Consider the following 16,617-nt stretch of genomic DNA (forward strand, 5'->3'; position numbering starts at 1 on the left):
GCTTGAGAAAGTTCCTTCTGAGATGGAGAGCAACGCTTCTCCTTGCAATCAGTGCCTGGGGTGAAAAAATAGCAGTTTTCTGGATGCATGTGGTCCAAACTCAGCCACACGTTGGGCATCTGTGAGGCTGTGCCACTGAGTGCTCAAAAAATTGTTGTCAGAGCAGCGCCCAGGTGAGGATTTGGCTCTGGGTGTTGGGCACTGATCCTTGGGCTTCCCAATTCCCCGCGGAGAAACCCCAGTGCCCTTTGAGCATAAACTAGGAGGCAGGTTGGCAGGGGGTTGGGTCTGAAATAACATTTTCTAACATTTTCCTGGCTATTTCCTCTGGGAACTCTTGTTCATTCATTGCGCTGAACAGGAATAAGGTTTATTTGGATGAAGATACAGAAGTTATTTCATCCTTTCAGGCTGTGATAACTCATCTAATAGCCCTATTACATCTGGCCACGGCACCGTGTCGGGCGTCTGACCGCTCGGGGCTGGACGGACGGGGAGGAGAGCGGCGGGATGAGATAATCTATTTTGTCTGTTAAGAAAGAAAAAGGATTTTTGGCATTAGTAAAAGGCAGGTGATTTGAGAAAATAGCATAGACTTATTAGAGATAAAGAACTGGATGGGGTGTAATAGGTGGAGGTATAGAAAAAGAAAGAGGGGGACGTAGGGTGGAAGAGGGAGAGAGACCAGTGTCAAGGGAAAAGGAAAAAAAAAAAGCAGAAGGTAAAAATTTAAAGGGTGAAATTGCTTAAATCTCAGTGCAGGCTGCTGGAGGTTGGTCCCTGGAGCTCTGCAAGAGCCGTTTGCTGCAGGGAAGGCACCGCTGGGAGCGATGCCTGGGGAGATTCCAGCCCCACGCCCTGTGGGTTTAATGGGGAAAAATGGGGAATTATTGTGCTGGCAGCAAAATGCGGTATTTTAAAGGTGAATTAAAAATTAAAGGGTTTTGGTGTGGAAAGCCCTGGTCAGCGTGGAGGTACTCGTCTAACTGGTTTGGGTGAGGCTGGTGGGTGCTGCAGCTCCATCCCACAGGTGCCAGGGTAAAGGCTTGGGGCAGCCCCTTTCCCTTGAGCTGCCTTTTTATGGAGACAATTGAGAGCAAAAAAAAATCCTCCCCAAAGTACTGTTGACTCCTAAGAGATTCAAAGCCCCCAAACCCCAGTTTCTGACCCCAACCTGGGACAACCCATGTGATGTGGTCCGGCTGTGATGGCTGTGTTTGAGGCTGCTGTCACCGAACACCCTGGAACTGAAAACATTTATCCTTCAAATGGGAGGGCTGGTTTCAGTCGAGACCATTTGCAATCACGGCGAGGCGTATATTTTTCCTGCAAATGATTATACTTGAAGAGTGATTACTTCATTTTAACTCGATTGCTCCTGCAAGGCGCTCGGGGGATGATGGCAGCGGGGAGATGGGGCAGGGGAAGGGCTGGGGGGGACTGTGGGCTCATCCTGTGGGGTGCTGAGCACTTGCTGCCCCCTGACCCCTCAGCTCTCGCTCAGGGTGGAAGGAGATGCTTGGGGAGGGATCGGGGATGGGATTTGCAGCCCAGGAATGGGATGGAGCTTGGTCTGATGGATCGTCACTGCCTCCATGCCTGTAGCTGCATGGAGCAGTGCTGTCCGTCTGTCTGTCCTTCCTTCGCTTTGTCCCTCCTTTCTCCCCTCCATGCAGGATTAGTGCTGTGCCATGCAGGATGGGTGCTGTGCTGTGCCACCCCCAAAACCATCCCTGTGCCCCTGCCCTCACCCCCTGGCCCTACCCTGGCACCGCTGCGAGACATGTCCTCCCCCCAGCTCTGGGAGGTGCTGACGGGCCCTTTGCCAAACTTCCCTCCCTTTCAGACCTGTTAGACAACCGGGATTCGAGCTGGATGTGCTGGAGGGAAACTGTCCTTGCCCAGATCCCCCTGGGTGATTGCTGCTTGTCCCCAAACCTGCTGGCAATGCGAATGCAGCCCTGCCATGCAGGCACACATCCCCTCCATGCACCCCTCCATCCATGCATGCACAGATCCCCTCTATACATCCCTTCCAGGCATGCACATGGCCCCTCCATGCAGGCACACATCCCATGTACACATCCCATGCACACATCCCATGCACACATCCCATGCACACATCCCCTCCATGCATACATGCACACATCCTTTCCATGCACAGATACATCCCCTCTCTGCATCTCATCCATCCTCCATGCCTCCCCTCCACGCAGCCAGCAGTGCCGCCATCCCGGGGGGCTCCTCTGAGCCCCTTTCCTGGGGAATCACAGAATCATCTCGGTTGGAAAAGCCCTTGAAGCTCCTCCAGTCCAACCATGAACCTCACCCTGACTGTTCCCAACTCCACCAGATCCCTCAGCGCTGGGTCAACCCGACTCTTCAACCCCTCCAGGGATGGGGACTCCCCCCCTGCCCTGGGCAGCCCATTCCAACGCCCAACAACCCCTTCTGCAAAGAAATCCTTCCTAAGAGCCAGTCTGACCCTGCCCTGGCGCAGCTTGAGGCCATTCCCTCTTGTCCTGGCGCTGGGTCCTTGGTTCAAGAGTCTCATCCCCCCCTCTCTGCACCCTCCAAGGGGGAAGGAGCCCCCCAGAGCTGACGGTTGCCCGTGCCACCCTGCCCTGGGCCAGCGCCAGCCCTGTGCAGGGAACAAGGCGCCTTTGTGGAGCCCACGTCTCCCTCCAGCTCTGCTCATGCAAAATTCGGGCCGCGTCCCCATGACGGGTGGCAGGTCCAGGGTGCATTAATGATCCTCGTTAAGCAGCACAGATATGTTACCAAATTAATCCCAGACCTCACCCAAGGAGGTTGTGGTTGTGATTTTTCTCCTGATGGTTTGGGCTGTGGGGTGACGGAGCAGGATGGTGACACACTGGGGAATTGGGGACAGTTTTATTGCAACATTCTGACTGCAAAAAAACCCCTTTCCATTCCGGTTTGCAAAGCAGTTGGTTTAGAAACACAATTTTGGAGATTAAAAGGCCGTGGGAAATGTGGTGCATCGCTCGAACAGGCTTGTGTGGCTTAAAAGCTCCCTGTTTCCAGTTGGTTCCCCCCAAATCCTGGAAATATCCTGCCTCTGCTTGGCCTCCGTTGCATTTACCCCCCTGAACTGAGATGCTGCAGTTCAGCTGCTGGGAGAAAACCCCCACATTCCTCCCCAGCCTGGGCAGAGACTGTCCCCAGCTCATCTTTCGGGCGCTGCAGGACCCAGGCCCTGTTCCCAGCAGGATTTTGGGGGCTTTTCCCTTCTGTGGGGAGCGGAGGGTGGCCCTGCAGAGCCAGCACCGTGCCAACTCTCTCCTGCCTTTTCTGCCGCGCATCTAAGCAGCTTAATTCCTTTATCAGGCATTATTTTAACAGGCTTTTAGCATCGCTGGGAGAGGATTTGTCAGGATCCTCCGTGCTCGGCGTGGGGCAACGTGCTGCCGGTGCCATCTGGGGATGGGGCCGCATCCGCGCCCGGCTCGGGGCTGGTGGGTTTGGAGAGGGGTGCCCATCGCCCTCCGCCTTCACCCCAAAATGTGCTGTCCTGGCTGGGGGACACACATGGGTGCTGATCGGGGAGGGTGTGACATGTCTGGTTTGTCCCCGGATCCCTGGGGACAGATGCATCCCTGCGAGCAAGTGCCACCACGGTGCTAAGCTGCCTGGGGGGCTTGCTGGGAGCAACTGGGGGGAACTGGGACTGGAGGGAACATGTGCACCCCTGTGGCACAGGGAAGGGTGACACTGGGGACACTGCCAGGGGGAGTGTTTGGAGCTGGCAGCTCTGGGGTGACCCCAGCCCTGCTCAGTTCCTGCCCAGGGGAGCTGCTGTGGCCTGGCAGGAGGAGGAGGCAGGGAGGGGGCTGTGCAGTGTCCCTGGGTCAGCACAGTGTCCCCAAGGGATGTTCAGTGTCCCCAAGGGATGCGCAGTGTCCCCAGGGGATGTGCAGTGTCCCCAGAGGATGTGCAGTGTCCCTGGGTCAGTGCAGTGTCCCCAGGACACCACAGTGTCCCCAAGGCATGTTCAGTGTCCCCAAGGGCTGTGCAGTGTCCCTGGGTCAGTGCAGGGTCCCCGGGTCACCGCAGTGTCCCCAGGCTGCCAGCAGAGCCACCTGACACCTTTGCTCTGATTGCACCAAGGCTGGGGCTCGGGGTAGGGGTAGGGGACATGTCACACGTGGGGCCATGGGGACAGGGCCGTCCCTCAGGCAGGACCATGCTCCCAGGCTGGCCCAAACACACACACCACCCCACAGCCCCGCAACCCCCACTCTGTAGCCTTCCTCCCATCCTCCTCCTCCTCCTCCCTGCCGGGATGAAGGCCCTGTGACACAGGCTGTTATTTTGGGCTCTGATTTAGCTGGCGCATCCCAGGTTTTCCACGGGGTAAATTAAGTGATCGTCCCATCCCGGGGAGCACCCGCCATCATTTACTCAGCAAAAAGCATTTCAGCTCCCAGGAAAAATTCATCTTTGAAATGAAGTTGCAATGATGCGGCCGGGGCTGGGATTAAAACCGCAGCAGCAATGACCTTTCTTCATCGGGGGAAAGTGCTGTTGGGGTGCCTGCTCCTTCATCCATACCCCAACAACCAGCCCCGGGGGTGGTTTGTGCTCCCCGGTTTTCCTGGTAAGCGTTTCTCCAGGGCTGGATTTGACCCCAAATAAATAAGCCAGCCTGACGTGGAGAAGCAGCACGGCAACATCCCTGAGGATGAGATGAACTTGGATGAAGTTTTTTGGCGCTGGTGGGTGGCTTTGTCCCACTTCTAGGGCTGGGACCTCCCCGGTGGGTTCACGGGGCTCAGCCACACCCGGGTACTGTCCCCCGTCCCCCCCTCACCCCGCTGGGTGCTGGCGCTGGGTGCTGCCTGGTCTTGCAGGACAGGGCTGCATCATCACAGGGTGCTGCTAATGCCAGGGCTTCTCCCTGCGTGATGTGGGGTACAAAGTCCCAACATCTCCAGCATCGTCCCCTCCACCTACCAAGTTTTCATCTGCCCAAGCAGTTTCCCAGCCCAGAGTCGCAGCCAGGGCTTGTGCGACCCAAGCACGGATCACGCTGCAAAGCTGATGCAAAGGTCCCCCCCTCCTCGCCCCAAACCTTTGGAAAAACATTTTCCTCCAGAAATAGGGCCGGAGAGGATGTCAGCGAACAAGGCGCCTTTCATCCCCGCTGGCACCGCTGGCGGGGACACCCGGGGGCTGCCAGCGCTCTGCCTCCTCCTGCGCCTGCGCCCCGTGGCCCCGGCCGGGAAAGGGCCGGAGATTTTCCTCCTTTTACACCCTTTTGGGTTTTTCTCCTTCCCGCTTGCTCTGAGTTACGTCCTGCCCCTCCCTCCCTACATCACCCCCTTCCCACCCCAGGGGATGGTGGCTTTGCTGGGTGTCACCGGGGTCCCATGTGCCACTGCCACCCCCATACAGCCAGGTTTCCATGTCACCATCCTGCGGGAGAACACGTCACGTCCCTGTCCCTCGAGGACATCCAGCAGGACACGGCAGTTTGTGGCAGATGACTGGGGGGGGGGGTTTGGGGTCTGAGGACCCCCTGGTGTGGGCAGGAGCCTTTGTCCCCAGTGCCCAGCCCACGGCGAGCACCCCACAGCCCCAGGCATGGCCCATGGGTGCTGGGGGGGGCACCCGAGGGGCTGGTGGCACTAACCCTGGTGTGGGTGTCACCCCCTCTTCGCTCAGCTCTGTGAGGGTCAGGACCCCCACCCACCCCAATAACCCCCTGCCCAGCCTCCTCCCAGCACCTGCTCTGCAGCTGGGGACCCCCCAGGACACACACTCCAGCTTGGAGGGGATCGCCCCCAGCCATGGCCCCTGGGGACACTCGGAGGGACCCCCCAGCCATGGCCCCTGGGGACACCCCGCCGTAGCTGGGGACCCGCCTGCAGCCGGAGACCCCCCTCAGCTGGGCACCGGCCCCACATCCGCGCACCCCCCCGCAACCAGGGACACCCCCCCCAAAGCCTCGCACCCCCTTTCCCCCAGGGAGTCCTCCGCGCACCCCAGGACCCGCCCCCCCCCTGCAGCCGTGCACCCCCGTACACCCGGGGACCCTCCTGAGGCCGGGGACACCCTACAACCGGGACGCCGCCCCCCAACGCAGCCGGGCTCCCCCCTTTCGCACACACCCCCCCCCCGTTCACCCGGCGCCAACCCCGCACCCGCGCCCCCCCCACAGCAGCATCCCGCGGTACCGGGAATCCCCCCCCCCCCATCCCGTAGCCACCGGGACCCCCCGCGCGGCGGCGGCGGGGCGGGGGCGGGGCTCGCTGTGCGCTGCGCGCGGCGGCCGGCAGGGGGCGCCCTCGGCCTGCCCGCGGCGGCGGCGGGGCCCGCGCGGCGCTGACGTCACGGGCGGGGGGAGCCGCCGCCGCCGCCGCGCGGCCGCCGCTATTTGAGGCGCGGGGCGAGCGCGCGTGCCCCGCTGCGCCGCCGCGCAGGATCCGCGGGCCCGCAGGCGGCGGCGGCGGCGGTGGCGGCCACAGCCCCTCCGCCCCGCCGCCCCCCCCCACCCGCCCTCCCGCACCATGCGAAGCGCCCGGGCGCTGCTGCTCGCCCTCGCCCTGCGGGTCTGCGCGCTGGACACCGAGACTCCCGCCGGTAAGAACGGCGCGGGGCACGGCGCGGGGGGGGGGGCTGGGGGGGTCCTGCGTGCTCTGTGGGCGCTCCCCGGCGCTGGCGCAGGGAGGGGGCTCCGCCGGTCCCGCAGCCCGTCCCGCCGCCGGGGCTTCCTCGGGGCGAGCGAGTTCGGGACCCCGGTGGCCGGGGCTCGCCAGCCCGCGGGCGGGGAGAGGGGCTCGGCTGCGCTTCCCACCCCGCGTCCGCGCGGTCGGAGCGGAGGAGCCCGCCGGGACCGGGGCTACGTCCGTCCCTCGTCCGTCCTCCCCTCCCGCTGCACCCCCGCGAAGGAAAACTTCCCCCCGGTGGCAGCGGAGGTTCACTTGCCCGGGGAGCCCCGCCGGGCTTTCGGGGCTGCGGCGAGAAGCCGTCGGGATCCGGGCATCGGGCACCGCCGTCGGGAGCGCGGCCGGGGCAGGAGCCGCGGGAGCCCCGGGCGAGCGGCGACGGGATCCGTTAGTTGTTTGCCAGCGCCGCTCGGTCCGGGGGGTCCCGGGGGGATTCCGGGGGGTTTGGGGACCCCGCGGGAGGAACAGGTGGCGGCCGAGGCCGCTCTCCGGTCGCAGCTTCTTCATGTCACGGGGCTATAATTAGAGTTTTACCAACGCGCCATCGATTTTTAAAAATTAATTTATTTTTTAAACTTATTTTATTTATTTTTAATTTTTTCCTCCTTTCCTCTGAGTGCTTTAGCGTTGAGATCTGCTCCACTCCCCCCCCCCCGCCCCCCCGGGAAGGAGCATGGCCGGACCCTGCGAGCCGGGGCTGGGGAAGGGCTGGAGGCAGGAGCGAGGGGGGGGACACGCACGACAGCACCTTCCCAGCCCCTTTGGGTGGCAGGAGCGGGGACTTGGGTGCTGCTGGGTGGTGGAATTTGCAGCTTCCGAGGTGCTATCGGGGGCTGTGAGTGCTTTTTGTAGGGGAAACTGAGGCACGGGGGCGAAGGGAGCTGGTGCCGTGCTCCAAGGGGACCCCAGTGCTGCAGCCTCCAGCTCTTGGGCGATGCTCTGTGCATTAAGGTGTATTTTTGCCCGTTTTAAAGATTTTTTTTACCTTTAAAATGAAACGGCTCACCTGCATGCAGTCCCCATGTTGGTGCATTGATTTGTTTTTTTGGGTTTTTTTTTGGGTAGTGGCCTTTCTCCAAAAATTATAAATAGTGACACCCATCAGCAGAAAACAAAATAAGGCTGACCCGTGCAGAGGGGGGGATGATGGATGGGAGAAATACGAAGCAGCCAAGACTCTCCACAGCTCACGTGAGGTGGAGGAGATGGGGAGGGAAAGGGTTTATATTTTGCTGGGGCAGCTGGAGGGGTGAGGGATGTGTGCTGGGGTGGGGGGAGATGCTGATCTGGGCACGGAGCAGCCCCCTGCTTCAGGGCAGAGCAAGGAGGCAGTAGGGAAGCTGAGGCACACAGCTGGTGAGGGGCTTGGAGTCAGAGGAAGGGGCTTCTTCACCCCCCCGGGTGTCAGAGGGGGGGTCCTGAGCTGTGCTGCTCCCCGGTCCTGGGCTGTGTCTGCCTGTTCTGTCACGGCTGCGCCGCTGCAGCCTGTGAGGGGCTGGAGGGACAGTAGTGGGGACCCAGCGCTGCTGGGGGGGCTTTGTGGGGAGACTCCCCCTCCCAAGCAAACCCCTTCCCCTCTGTGGGCTTCCTTCCTGGCAAGATGGCATTTGCAAAGAGCAGGATTGAGCCTGCTCGGGTGTAAATCAGGAGCGTGTTTACTCCAGTGTTTCCCTGGGTGGATTCAGGGCAGGCTCAGGCTGGGGTTGGCTGGAGGCGAGGGGTCTGCTTCCAGCCCCTGCCTCTTTTCCAGGCTGCTTTTTGCATGAATCCTGGCATTTGCTCCTGCCGATGCGGTTTCGCCAGCTGCGGGGACATCACCAGGCTTGTCCCTGTGGAGCTTGGGGCTGCACGGCAGGGCTGGTAAAAAATATTTCAGCCATCTTCATGTGCTCTGGAGTCACCAGAGACCCCAAAGCCGGTCACAGGGAGGACCAGCAGCTTGACTCTGTGGGTATTTGGAAGATGGGTGGTTTTCTTGGTGCTCCTTTGCAAAGGAGGAGCACAGCGTGATCCCTTTCACGAGTGGGGAAACTGAGGCACGGCATGCCTGTGACCGGCTGAGCAAGTGGCTGAGCTGGGAGGGAAACTGGGTACCCTGGTCGCAGCCTCCCCACCGGCTCGGGGTGCTCTTCGCTCCTTTGGGGAGCGTGCAAACTTTTCCAATTCGTTACAATTTCACAGCGACTGAGCTGTTGGTGCCCGTCTGCGTTGTGCTTGTCATGGAGGGGCCCGGGGTTGGTGCCCAAAGGCGTTTGCTGACCCTCCAAACCGAGTCCCTTGTGCTGCCAGCTGGCTGTGACGGTGACCTGTGAGATTTGCTGGCCCCACCTTTCCTCTCTGGGCTCTTTGCAATAACAGATGGAGCCTCTCCGCTTGCTAAAGCCCTCTGGTTGGGAGCAGGCTGGCTCGCAGGGCTCCAGCCTGGGCCATGGGGCAGCGGGTTTTGCAGGCTCTGCTCTTCCCTCCTCCTTTTGCCTTTCCCCTGCTAGGGAAGGCTGCAGCTCCCCTCCTCTGTATTGCACTCATGCACCCCAAAACTTCAGCAATAAGTTACTCTCCAGGTGTACCCCAGCCTGTGCCCCCCCGATGCTGTTTTTTGACAGTGCTGGCAGTGGGGACAGCTGGGGGGGACCCATGTCCGCAGCCACCGGCACTGCGTGGCACTCCTGCCATAACTATGCGGAAGCTGTTTGCACTTGGGTTTGACTGCATTAGCAGCAATTAAGCAAATAAAATATTTGGGTTTGCAGCTTTCACTGAAGAGGTTGATGCTGCCGGGGAGCCCCAGGCTGGGGTTGGTGGCGCAAGGACTGGTTTGGGGGGAGCTGTGGGGGGGGTGGCTGTTGGTTGTGTTGGATGAGCCCCTCGCTGGGGGCCAGGCAGGAGGATTGGGGCCATCTGAGGGTCCTGTCACCCCCCTGGACAGCCCTCGCAGGCTGGCAGGAGGTGGCACGGGTGACCCCGACCCCGCGGTGGTTGTGTTGTCTCGGCTGAGTGAATGGGAACTGCTGAGCAGACGCTGTCCCCAGGGCTGGGATTGGGGTCGGGGAGCGGAACAAATCTGCCTGGCGTCCCCCCGCCCCGGCCGTTAACTGCAGCATCTTCATCAGGGGGGTCACGGGGGGATGCTCGGAGAAGGGGGGGAGAGGGATGCTGTGTCTGTGTGTATCAGTGCAGGGGCTGGGTGGGGGGTTGTCCCGGGGTGCTGCTGGCAGCCCCCTCTGCCAGCCCCGGGGTGCTGGGGACAAGGTCAGTGTTTTGTGCTCTCTGGGTGCCTGATCCTGCTCTTCCAGGGGTTTATTTCCCTCCACCTGGCTGCCGATGGGCTCTCCCATGCCAGGGCATTTTTTTTTTTCTCCACACCCCGCCTTCACCACGCACGTAAAATGTGCAAGAGCATTACATTTTCCTTGTCAGATTGTTTCATGCTTGGATTTTTCCCCCCCCTGTCTGTTGTGCCATGCAGGCGAAGAGTCTCTTGCTTGCTCCTACGTGTGTGTTTTTAATGCCCTGGGAGTGCCAGGGCCTTTCCCAGAGCACCCAGACAGTGCAAACACCCCCCAGGCTCCTGCGCTGGGATGCTCCGGAAAATCCTGTTGACGTGCCCAAGTGTGCCCAGGGCAGAAGTTTCCTGCTCCCCAGCCCTTGGCTCTCCAGTGTCCCCTCCACACACTGGAGCCTGGTGGATCTCCCCCATCCGCGGGGGTGAAGCAGAATTTAGGGATGCTCTGAGTGATGCTGATGCTCCTGGATGGACCTGTCCCTCCGGCTCTGTATCTGCAGCTCCGTGGCAGAGGGTGGCAATCCCTGTTTTTCACCAAGATTTGCACTTGCTTAATTTTTGCCCTCTTCTCCTTGTTCCAAAACTCCCATTTCATGATTTTCCTCTGAGTGCTTGGACCTGCCCAGGCCTTGGGAACAGGGATCCTGGTGAGTCACCTCCTGGCCCGAACTGCACATTTTTCCCTTTGTTGTCCAAACCAAGACAAACCAGCCCCATTCCAGCTTCCTCGGGAGCTTTCACAGAGCAAAGCCCAGCAGGATCAGGGTCCTTGGAGGAGCAGGGTCATCCCCTGGGAGACAAAAGCAGATGCTTGTTGGTGGCTTTGACCCCTGCCCTGGCTGTGACAACCTCCCTGCTGCGAGTTGATGTTGGTTTTTCCCTTGACTGCACCCAGGATGGAGCTTTTCCACCGCAAGCAACCCATCACCCCATCCTCGCTCTGCAGAGGGGCTGAGAGCCCGAAGCACCCCATAAAAATCCACTCTTGGCTACGACCCCCCCAGGGATTTGCCGCTTTGCTCTTGGCAGTCGTGCAAGAGTTAAGCACGAGGGACTGGTGAGGCAGAGGCAGGTAAATCCCTGCTGCATGCTCAGAGCTGGGAGGTGGCACAGGCTCTGGAGAGCCTTATCGACACAGCCCTGCCATCTGCCTGCTTAAACCTCCATAAATAAGCTTTTTAATAATCTATTATTAACATGCACTATAATTGTCTTATTAGACATGTCTGGGAACCTTTAGTTACTGCGTGATTAAATGTCAAGATTCCCAAACCTCCTCTTCTCCCTGACAGCAGCTTGGGATTTGCTTTGCAGCTTTCCTGCTCTCCCATTCCAGGCTGGAGCCACCCCCCTTGGACTTGGGGAAACTGAGGCTTTCCTCTCCGGACAAGGAGGATTCCCAGCAATTAGTCCTCCAGAGCTAATTGCCTCCTTGTTGGCAGCCTTAAAATAAATAAGTCCTGGAGATGGAGCTTTTTCTTTCCGCTGCAGGTGGCCTGGCAGAAGCTGCTGCTGATTTTTCTCTGTGCTGGGATGGATGCGGGTGGGTGACGGGGTGAGGGAGAGGGGGGTGCCAGCCTGCGGTGCCTTGGCCTTCCCTGGCTGGAGGGGGGGTCCTGGGGACACAGGAGCTGCTCTTCCTCGCTGGGTGAAGGACATCTCTGAGGAGGAAGAGGGCTGTGGGGCTGGTGGGTGCTGGAGGGACTTCCCTGAGTGTTCCCTGAGCTGTTTTCCTTCCTGGCCCTGGGAATGGCTTCTACACCCTCTGCCTGGATTGAAAACCAAAGTCCAGCTCTGCTCCAGCTTCTGGAAAGTGAGGGCAGAGCCCCTGCCTGCCTCCTGCCTGCAGGGTCAGCCCTGTCCCCCTGAGCTGCAGCTGGCACAGAGGGGCTCACAAGGGCTGCCCTTTTGAGCTGTTTTTTTTTTTTTTTTTTTAAGAAATCAGGAGTGTTGTTGCTGCTTGCTGGGCGGTCGTTAGCTGCAGCTCATCCCTTGGCTGCTTTTGTGCCCCTCTGGGTCCTGCCTGGTGTGTCACACCTCAGGTTTGCAGTGCCCGCCTGTGCCTGGGTGCTGGTGGGGTGGGACGGATGCCCTGGGGTAGCCCATGGGTTTCCTACAGGTTTAAGGGGCTCAGGCTTTGCACCCCAATTTCTCCCTCCTGGAGAGTGAATCCGAGGGTGGATCGAGGCGGCTGTGTGCTCTGTGAGCCAGGATGGGGCTGTCCCTGTCTTCTGTCCCCACGTACCTCTGCCAGACCCCAAATCTGAGTGCTGGTGCTCTGCTCACTGCAGGAGCAGGACAGCAAAGCTGCCTCTTCCCCCTGCCCCCCCCTTGCTGGGGGGGTGTGGGGGCCCTTCCCATGGGGTGACCAGCCATCAGGGTCCCAGAGCAGCCGGTCACTCGAGAGCGGAGGCAGGGCTGCAGTGGGAGTGCAGGAGGGTGATGCTCCTGCAGTTTGGGGTTCAGTGGGGCTGTGCTGTGTGACACCACCCCCCCCCCCCCCCCCATGCCTGGCAGACTCACAGCTTGAAGGAGCCTCCTGACTGTCTTTGGCTATAAATTTGTTGTTTCCTGACCCTTCTGCACCCCAAAGTGCTCCAGATGTTGAGGAAACAGGAGCTGTGTGAGGGTTGGTAGGTGCTTGGCACCCCTCCTGCACCCGGTTTCCCCCCCCCAAGCATCCTGCACTGGCTCTGGTGGCCCCAGCTCGCTGTTGGGGGGGGCTTTGCTGGGCAGTCCTGTCGCTGATGGGGGGAGCTGTCTGCCTGGGCACCCCTCTGCCTGCACACCCAGGGCTGGGCTCTGACTGTGGGCAGGCAGGGGGCTGGGGAAAGCCCCCCCAGGGGTGGGGATGCAGTGGGGAGCGGAGCATTGCCCCTTCACTGCATCTGGGGGTGTAAATGTGTTGCAGCCAGAGCAACTCTCTGAATATTTTTGTCATACACTGTTTTTTTGTTGTTGGATTATTTTTTTTTTGATTTGGCTTGAAAAGTATTGGAGAATTGCCCGCAATGGAGTTGTTGTGCTGGTGCAGACCTCGCCGGCTCCCTGCGGCTGCAGCTCTCCTGGGCTGCACGGGGCTGGCAGAGGGTCCATCCCTCCCTGCTCTGGGGCTGTGCTGGGTGCTGGGCTCTGCCTCAGGGTGCTGGGGCCCCCCTTGCTTGGGGGAGCCCTCCGTAAGCCAGTAAACTGCTCTGACTTCCTGGACCCTCCATGTGGATCAGACCTTTTTTGACATTAAGTTAATGAGGGCTGTGGCCGGGATGCAGCGGTTGGCTGGCTTGAGATGCTCTGAGCTCTCCCAGGACAGGACGAGGGGATGGGGACCCCGATGACCTGATGTGTCTTAACGAGGCCACTGTCCCCGCGGCCGCTGTCGGTGCCTGCAGATGACTGTGTGTGGAGATGAGCCCCTGGGGATTTGAGCCTGGCGTGGTGCTTCATGCCAGAGACCTTCGGCCTAATTAGCCCAGTTGAGGAGCAAGGATGCTCTGGTCCAGTGTGCTTCACCCTGCAGTCAGGCTGTCAGCTGCTGGACGGGACACTGGGAGGAGGATGTCACCAGAGGCGAGTGGTGGCCAGTGTGAAAGAGGAGATGAAACCCTTGCTGCAGCCCAGCTGCTCCCACACTGTGGGGGCTCATCTTTGGGGTGTTGCCCGGGGGTTCTCTTGCGGTCTGACAGGAGATGGTGGAAATGGCTTTTTCTCTAATGGGCCAAAGGAGATGGAGCATTGTGGCTGCTTGTTTACAGAGACGAAGGCAGGTGAAGGGACAGACTATTGGACAAACTGCATTTCCTTGCTTGGATGGATTTAGAGGTGTCTGTGGAGCTGCTGTGGTTTTGGGGATGCTCTGCAGGGCTCCTCAGGGTGCAGCCCCCCTCCCTGTCCTGTGCTGCATGGCCCCTGTGCTTCAGTTCCCCCCCACATCCTGAGCTGTGATGGTGGAGGGTTCAATAGCAGGGATTTTAGAACCTGGGTAGCAAGTCCAGGCAGATCCATCCAAGGATGGTGCCTCCTCCAAAGCCCTTGTCCTGCTGCTGGCAGCCCACCCGTGGGGACAAGGACCTGTCATGGTGCAGGGCAGCCCCACACGCCCTCAAGTGCCAGGTCCCAGGTCATGCAAAGCTTCTCGCCCCTTGACAGTGCATCCCTGCCCGTTAGCAGAGGCATGTTAATACCTTGTGTAATTAGAAGAATAAAGGCTCTTCACATAATCACTAGGTGCTGCAGTTTGGCTAATTGAATTAGCAGAGGTGGGCGATCCCTGGTCACCCTCCTGGCACCTCAGAGTCCCTGCTGGGATGTCTGGTTCTGTGTTTTTGGTGTCAAGGGGACACCTGCCTCTGCACCTGATGGAGGTGGGTGCTGGAGCTTTTCAGTGTGTTTTTGGGGAAGGAGCAGATCAGGGGTGACTTTTGAAGCCTTCCAGTGCCAGGGCAGGCTCTGGCATCTCCCTGTGGGGATGTGGTGCAGGTTTGGCCACTGCCCAGCTGGGTCTTTTCCCAAGGACACTCCTATTTCTGCTTATTTTTAACTGTATTTTCAGCTGTCTGCTGAGTGATAACATCCCATTGATTTTTCTGCAGCCAGCAATCAGCCTGCTTTCCTTGGATTATAACAGTATCAAACCAAAGCAGAGCATCTCTGCGTTGGGCTATTTCTCTTTTTATTAGCAGAACTTTTTTAGTATCTGACCCGGTCTCCCATCTGGGGAGCTGCTGCTCTCTGCCTGACTCTGAGCAGCATTTCTCAGGGCAAGGGCCTGTCTCCTGCCTTTCTTCCCACGGGGCAGCTGGGCTGTCCTGCTTGGGCTGGGTTTGGTGGCTGCAGCCAGTTGGGGATGGGAGCTGGGACTTGGCCGGGGCAGGATGTGTGCGGGGAGGGGGTGCAAAGTGCTCACAGGGGGCTGCAAGTTGCTGTGTGCACTTTCAGCCCTGCTGCAGGGTCTTTTTCTCTGACCACCCATGTGCTCCACCTAATTTTTCAGTTGTTGCTGCGTAATTAATGTAATCCCAGAGTTTTTAGTGCATAACCAGTGCATGGGCTGAGGATGCCCTGGGGATGGGGGCAGCCCTAGGACCCAGCAGCAGGGCAGGGGGGGAGCACAGTGCCTTGGTCAAACTGTCTGCCCAGGGCCAGGGCTGCAAGCAGGGTCCCAACGGGGTCATGCCTAGGCCCAGGGGGAGCAGTGGGACACCCTGTTGTGGGTGGCTGTGGGATGGGGGGGTGGGGGATACTGGGGTGGGGGTGAGGCAGAGATTGCATCCTGGTCTGCAGGAGCAAGAAAAAAAAAAGTTGGAGAAGAAAATACCAGGAATGAGCCTTTGAGTGTCTGAAATTGTGGTGTGGTGGCAGCAGGGGGGGTTAGAGGAATGGGGTCTTCTGTGATGAGAGCTGCTGGGGGTTGGTGATTTTGGGGGGCTGAAGGGGGTGCTGCAGGTGAAGCCCCTGCCCAGCGTGCTTGCTGCTTGGCAGCAGTTTTCATTTTTCTGGAGCTGGATGGAGGGTCCCGAGCCTTCCTGTGGGGGACATGCCAGAAATCCAGCCTTGGAGGGGTTTCCAGGCTTGAAGGGAGGGCGATGCCTTCCCCTGCCTCGCTGGGGAGGGGCACCCTAGCAGGGTGGGGACAGAGGGAGGGCAGGGGGTCTAGGGTGCTGCTGTGGGGCTGGGGAAGTGGGTCCCTGCGTGGGAGTGATAAAGGAGAAGGAAAGGAAGAAGTTGGGATGTGCGATGGGCAGAGGTACCATGCACCCTCTCAGCTGCCAGCACCATCTGTGAACCCATCCTGTGCCCCAGCTGTTGGCTGTGAATTAATCTTGTGTGACCAAACTCAGGGTTTTGCTGTTGGGGATGTGGATTCAAACCCAGTGGTTCTGTGCGCTGAGTCTGCCAGGTCTCAGCAGTGCAGCAGCACCGCGGTGTCCCTGCTGCTGCGCTGCTCCTGCCTGCTCGCCCTCGGAGCTGGAGAGGGCAGGGGGTGGGCTCCTGCCTGCATCTCAGCTGAGTTTTGGTAGCGCCTCTGAGAATAAAGAGAATGGGATGGACTTTGAGCAGCTTTCCAGAAAAAAAGGGAAATTTGATTTTTTTTTTTGACCATTTGCAAAGCAAACCCAGCTTTGCAGCTGGTGCTGCCAGTGATGGAGTGGGAGGTATTAAAAGCAATAAATAAGCTGTTGAGGAAAGGCATCTGCAGGCTCCTGCAACTCTGGATTTACAATGTGCTGTCCCTAAGCGCCAGCTGCTTTTATACCTAATGCCTGTACCCGGGGGACCTGAGGAAATTAGCTGCCTGGTTAAAAGAGGTTTTAACCTCTGGGAGCACTGGGTGGCACTGGGATGCTGGTGGAAACCCTCAGATGAGTTTGTTGGAGCTGCTGGTTTTTACCCTGGCCTGGGGGATGGATGGATGCCTGAGCCGGGACTGACCATGGGGTGGCTGAGCCCAACTTGGGGGCTGGTAAAAACGAACTTGCTAATGGGAGGTTTGGGCTTGATTAGCCATGTCCTCACCTTTACCTGGCTGAAGGACACCCAGCATGCTCCTCAAAGCCATGACACGGACTCCCTGGGCATGGAGCACCTTTTTATTCCCCCCATGGGGCCTTCTGCTGGTGGCTGTAACTTGGCAGCAGATCCTGT

At 59.4% G+C, this 16,617-nt stretch overlaps 1 protein-coding gene across 4 annotated transcripts in view; it reads left to right on the forward strand.

Moving 5' to 3' along the window:
• Window positions 1-6,492: 6,492 nt before the first annotated feature.
• The window catches only part of PTPRU (protein tyrosine phosphatase receptor type U), a 76,423-nt gene continuing 66,298 nt past the window's right edge, over window positions 6,493-16,617 (forward strand). For all 4 annotated transcript variants that reach the window (XM_074850697.1, XM_074850698.1, XM_074850699.1 and 1 more), the window contains exon 1: window positions 6,493-6,606. In XM_074850697.1, coding sequence (XP_074706798.1) covers window positions 6,534-6,606 — 73 coding nt within the window. In that variant the 5' untranslated portion in view covers window positions 6,493-6,533. The remainder of the gene's footprint in view (window positions 6,607-16,617) is intronic.

This window comes from Strix aluco, chromosome 26, assembly GCF_031877795.1.
Source record: "Strix aluco isolate bStrAlu1 chromosome 26, bStrAlu1.hap1, whole genome shotgun sequence".
Taxonomy (NCBI): domain Eukaryota; kingdom Metazoa; phylum Chordata; class Aves; order Strigiformes; family Strigidae; genus Strix; species Strix aluco.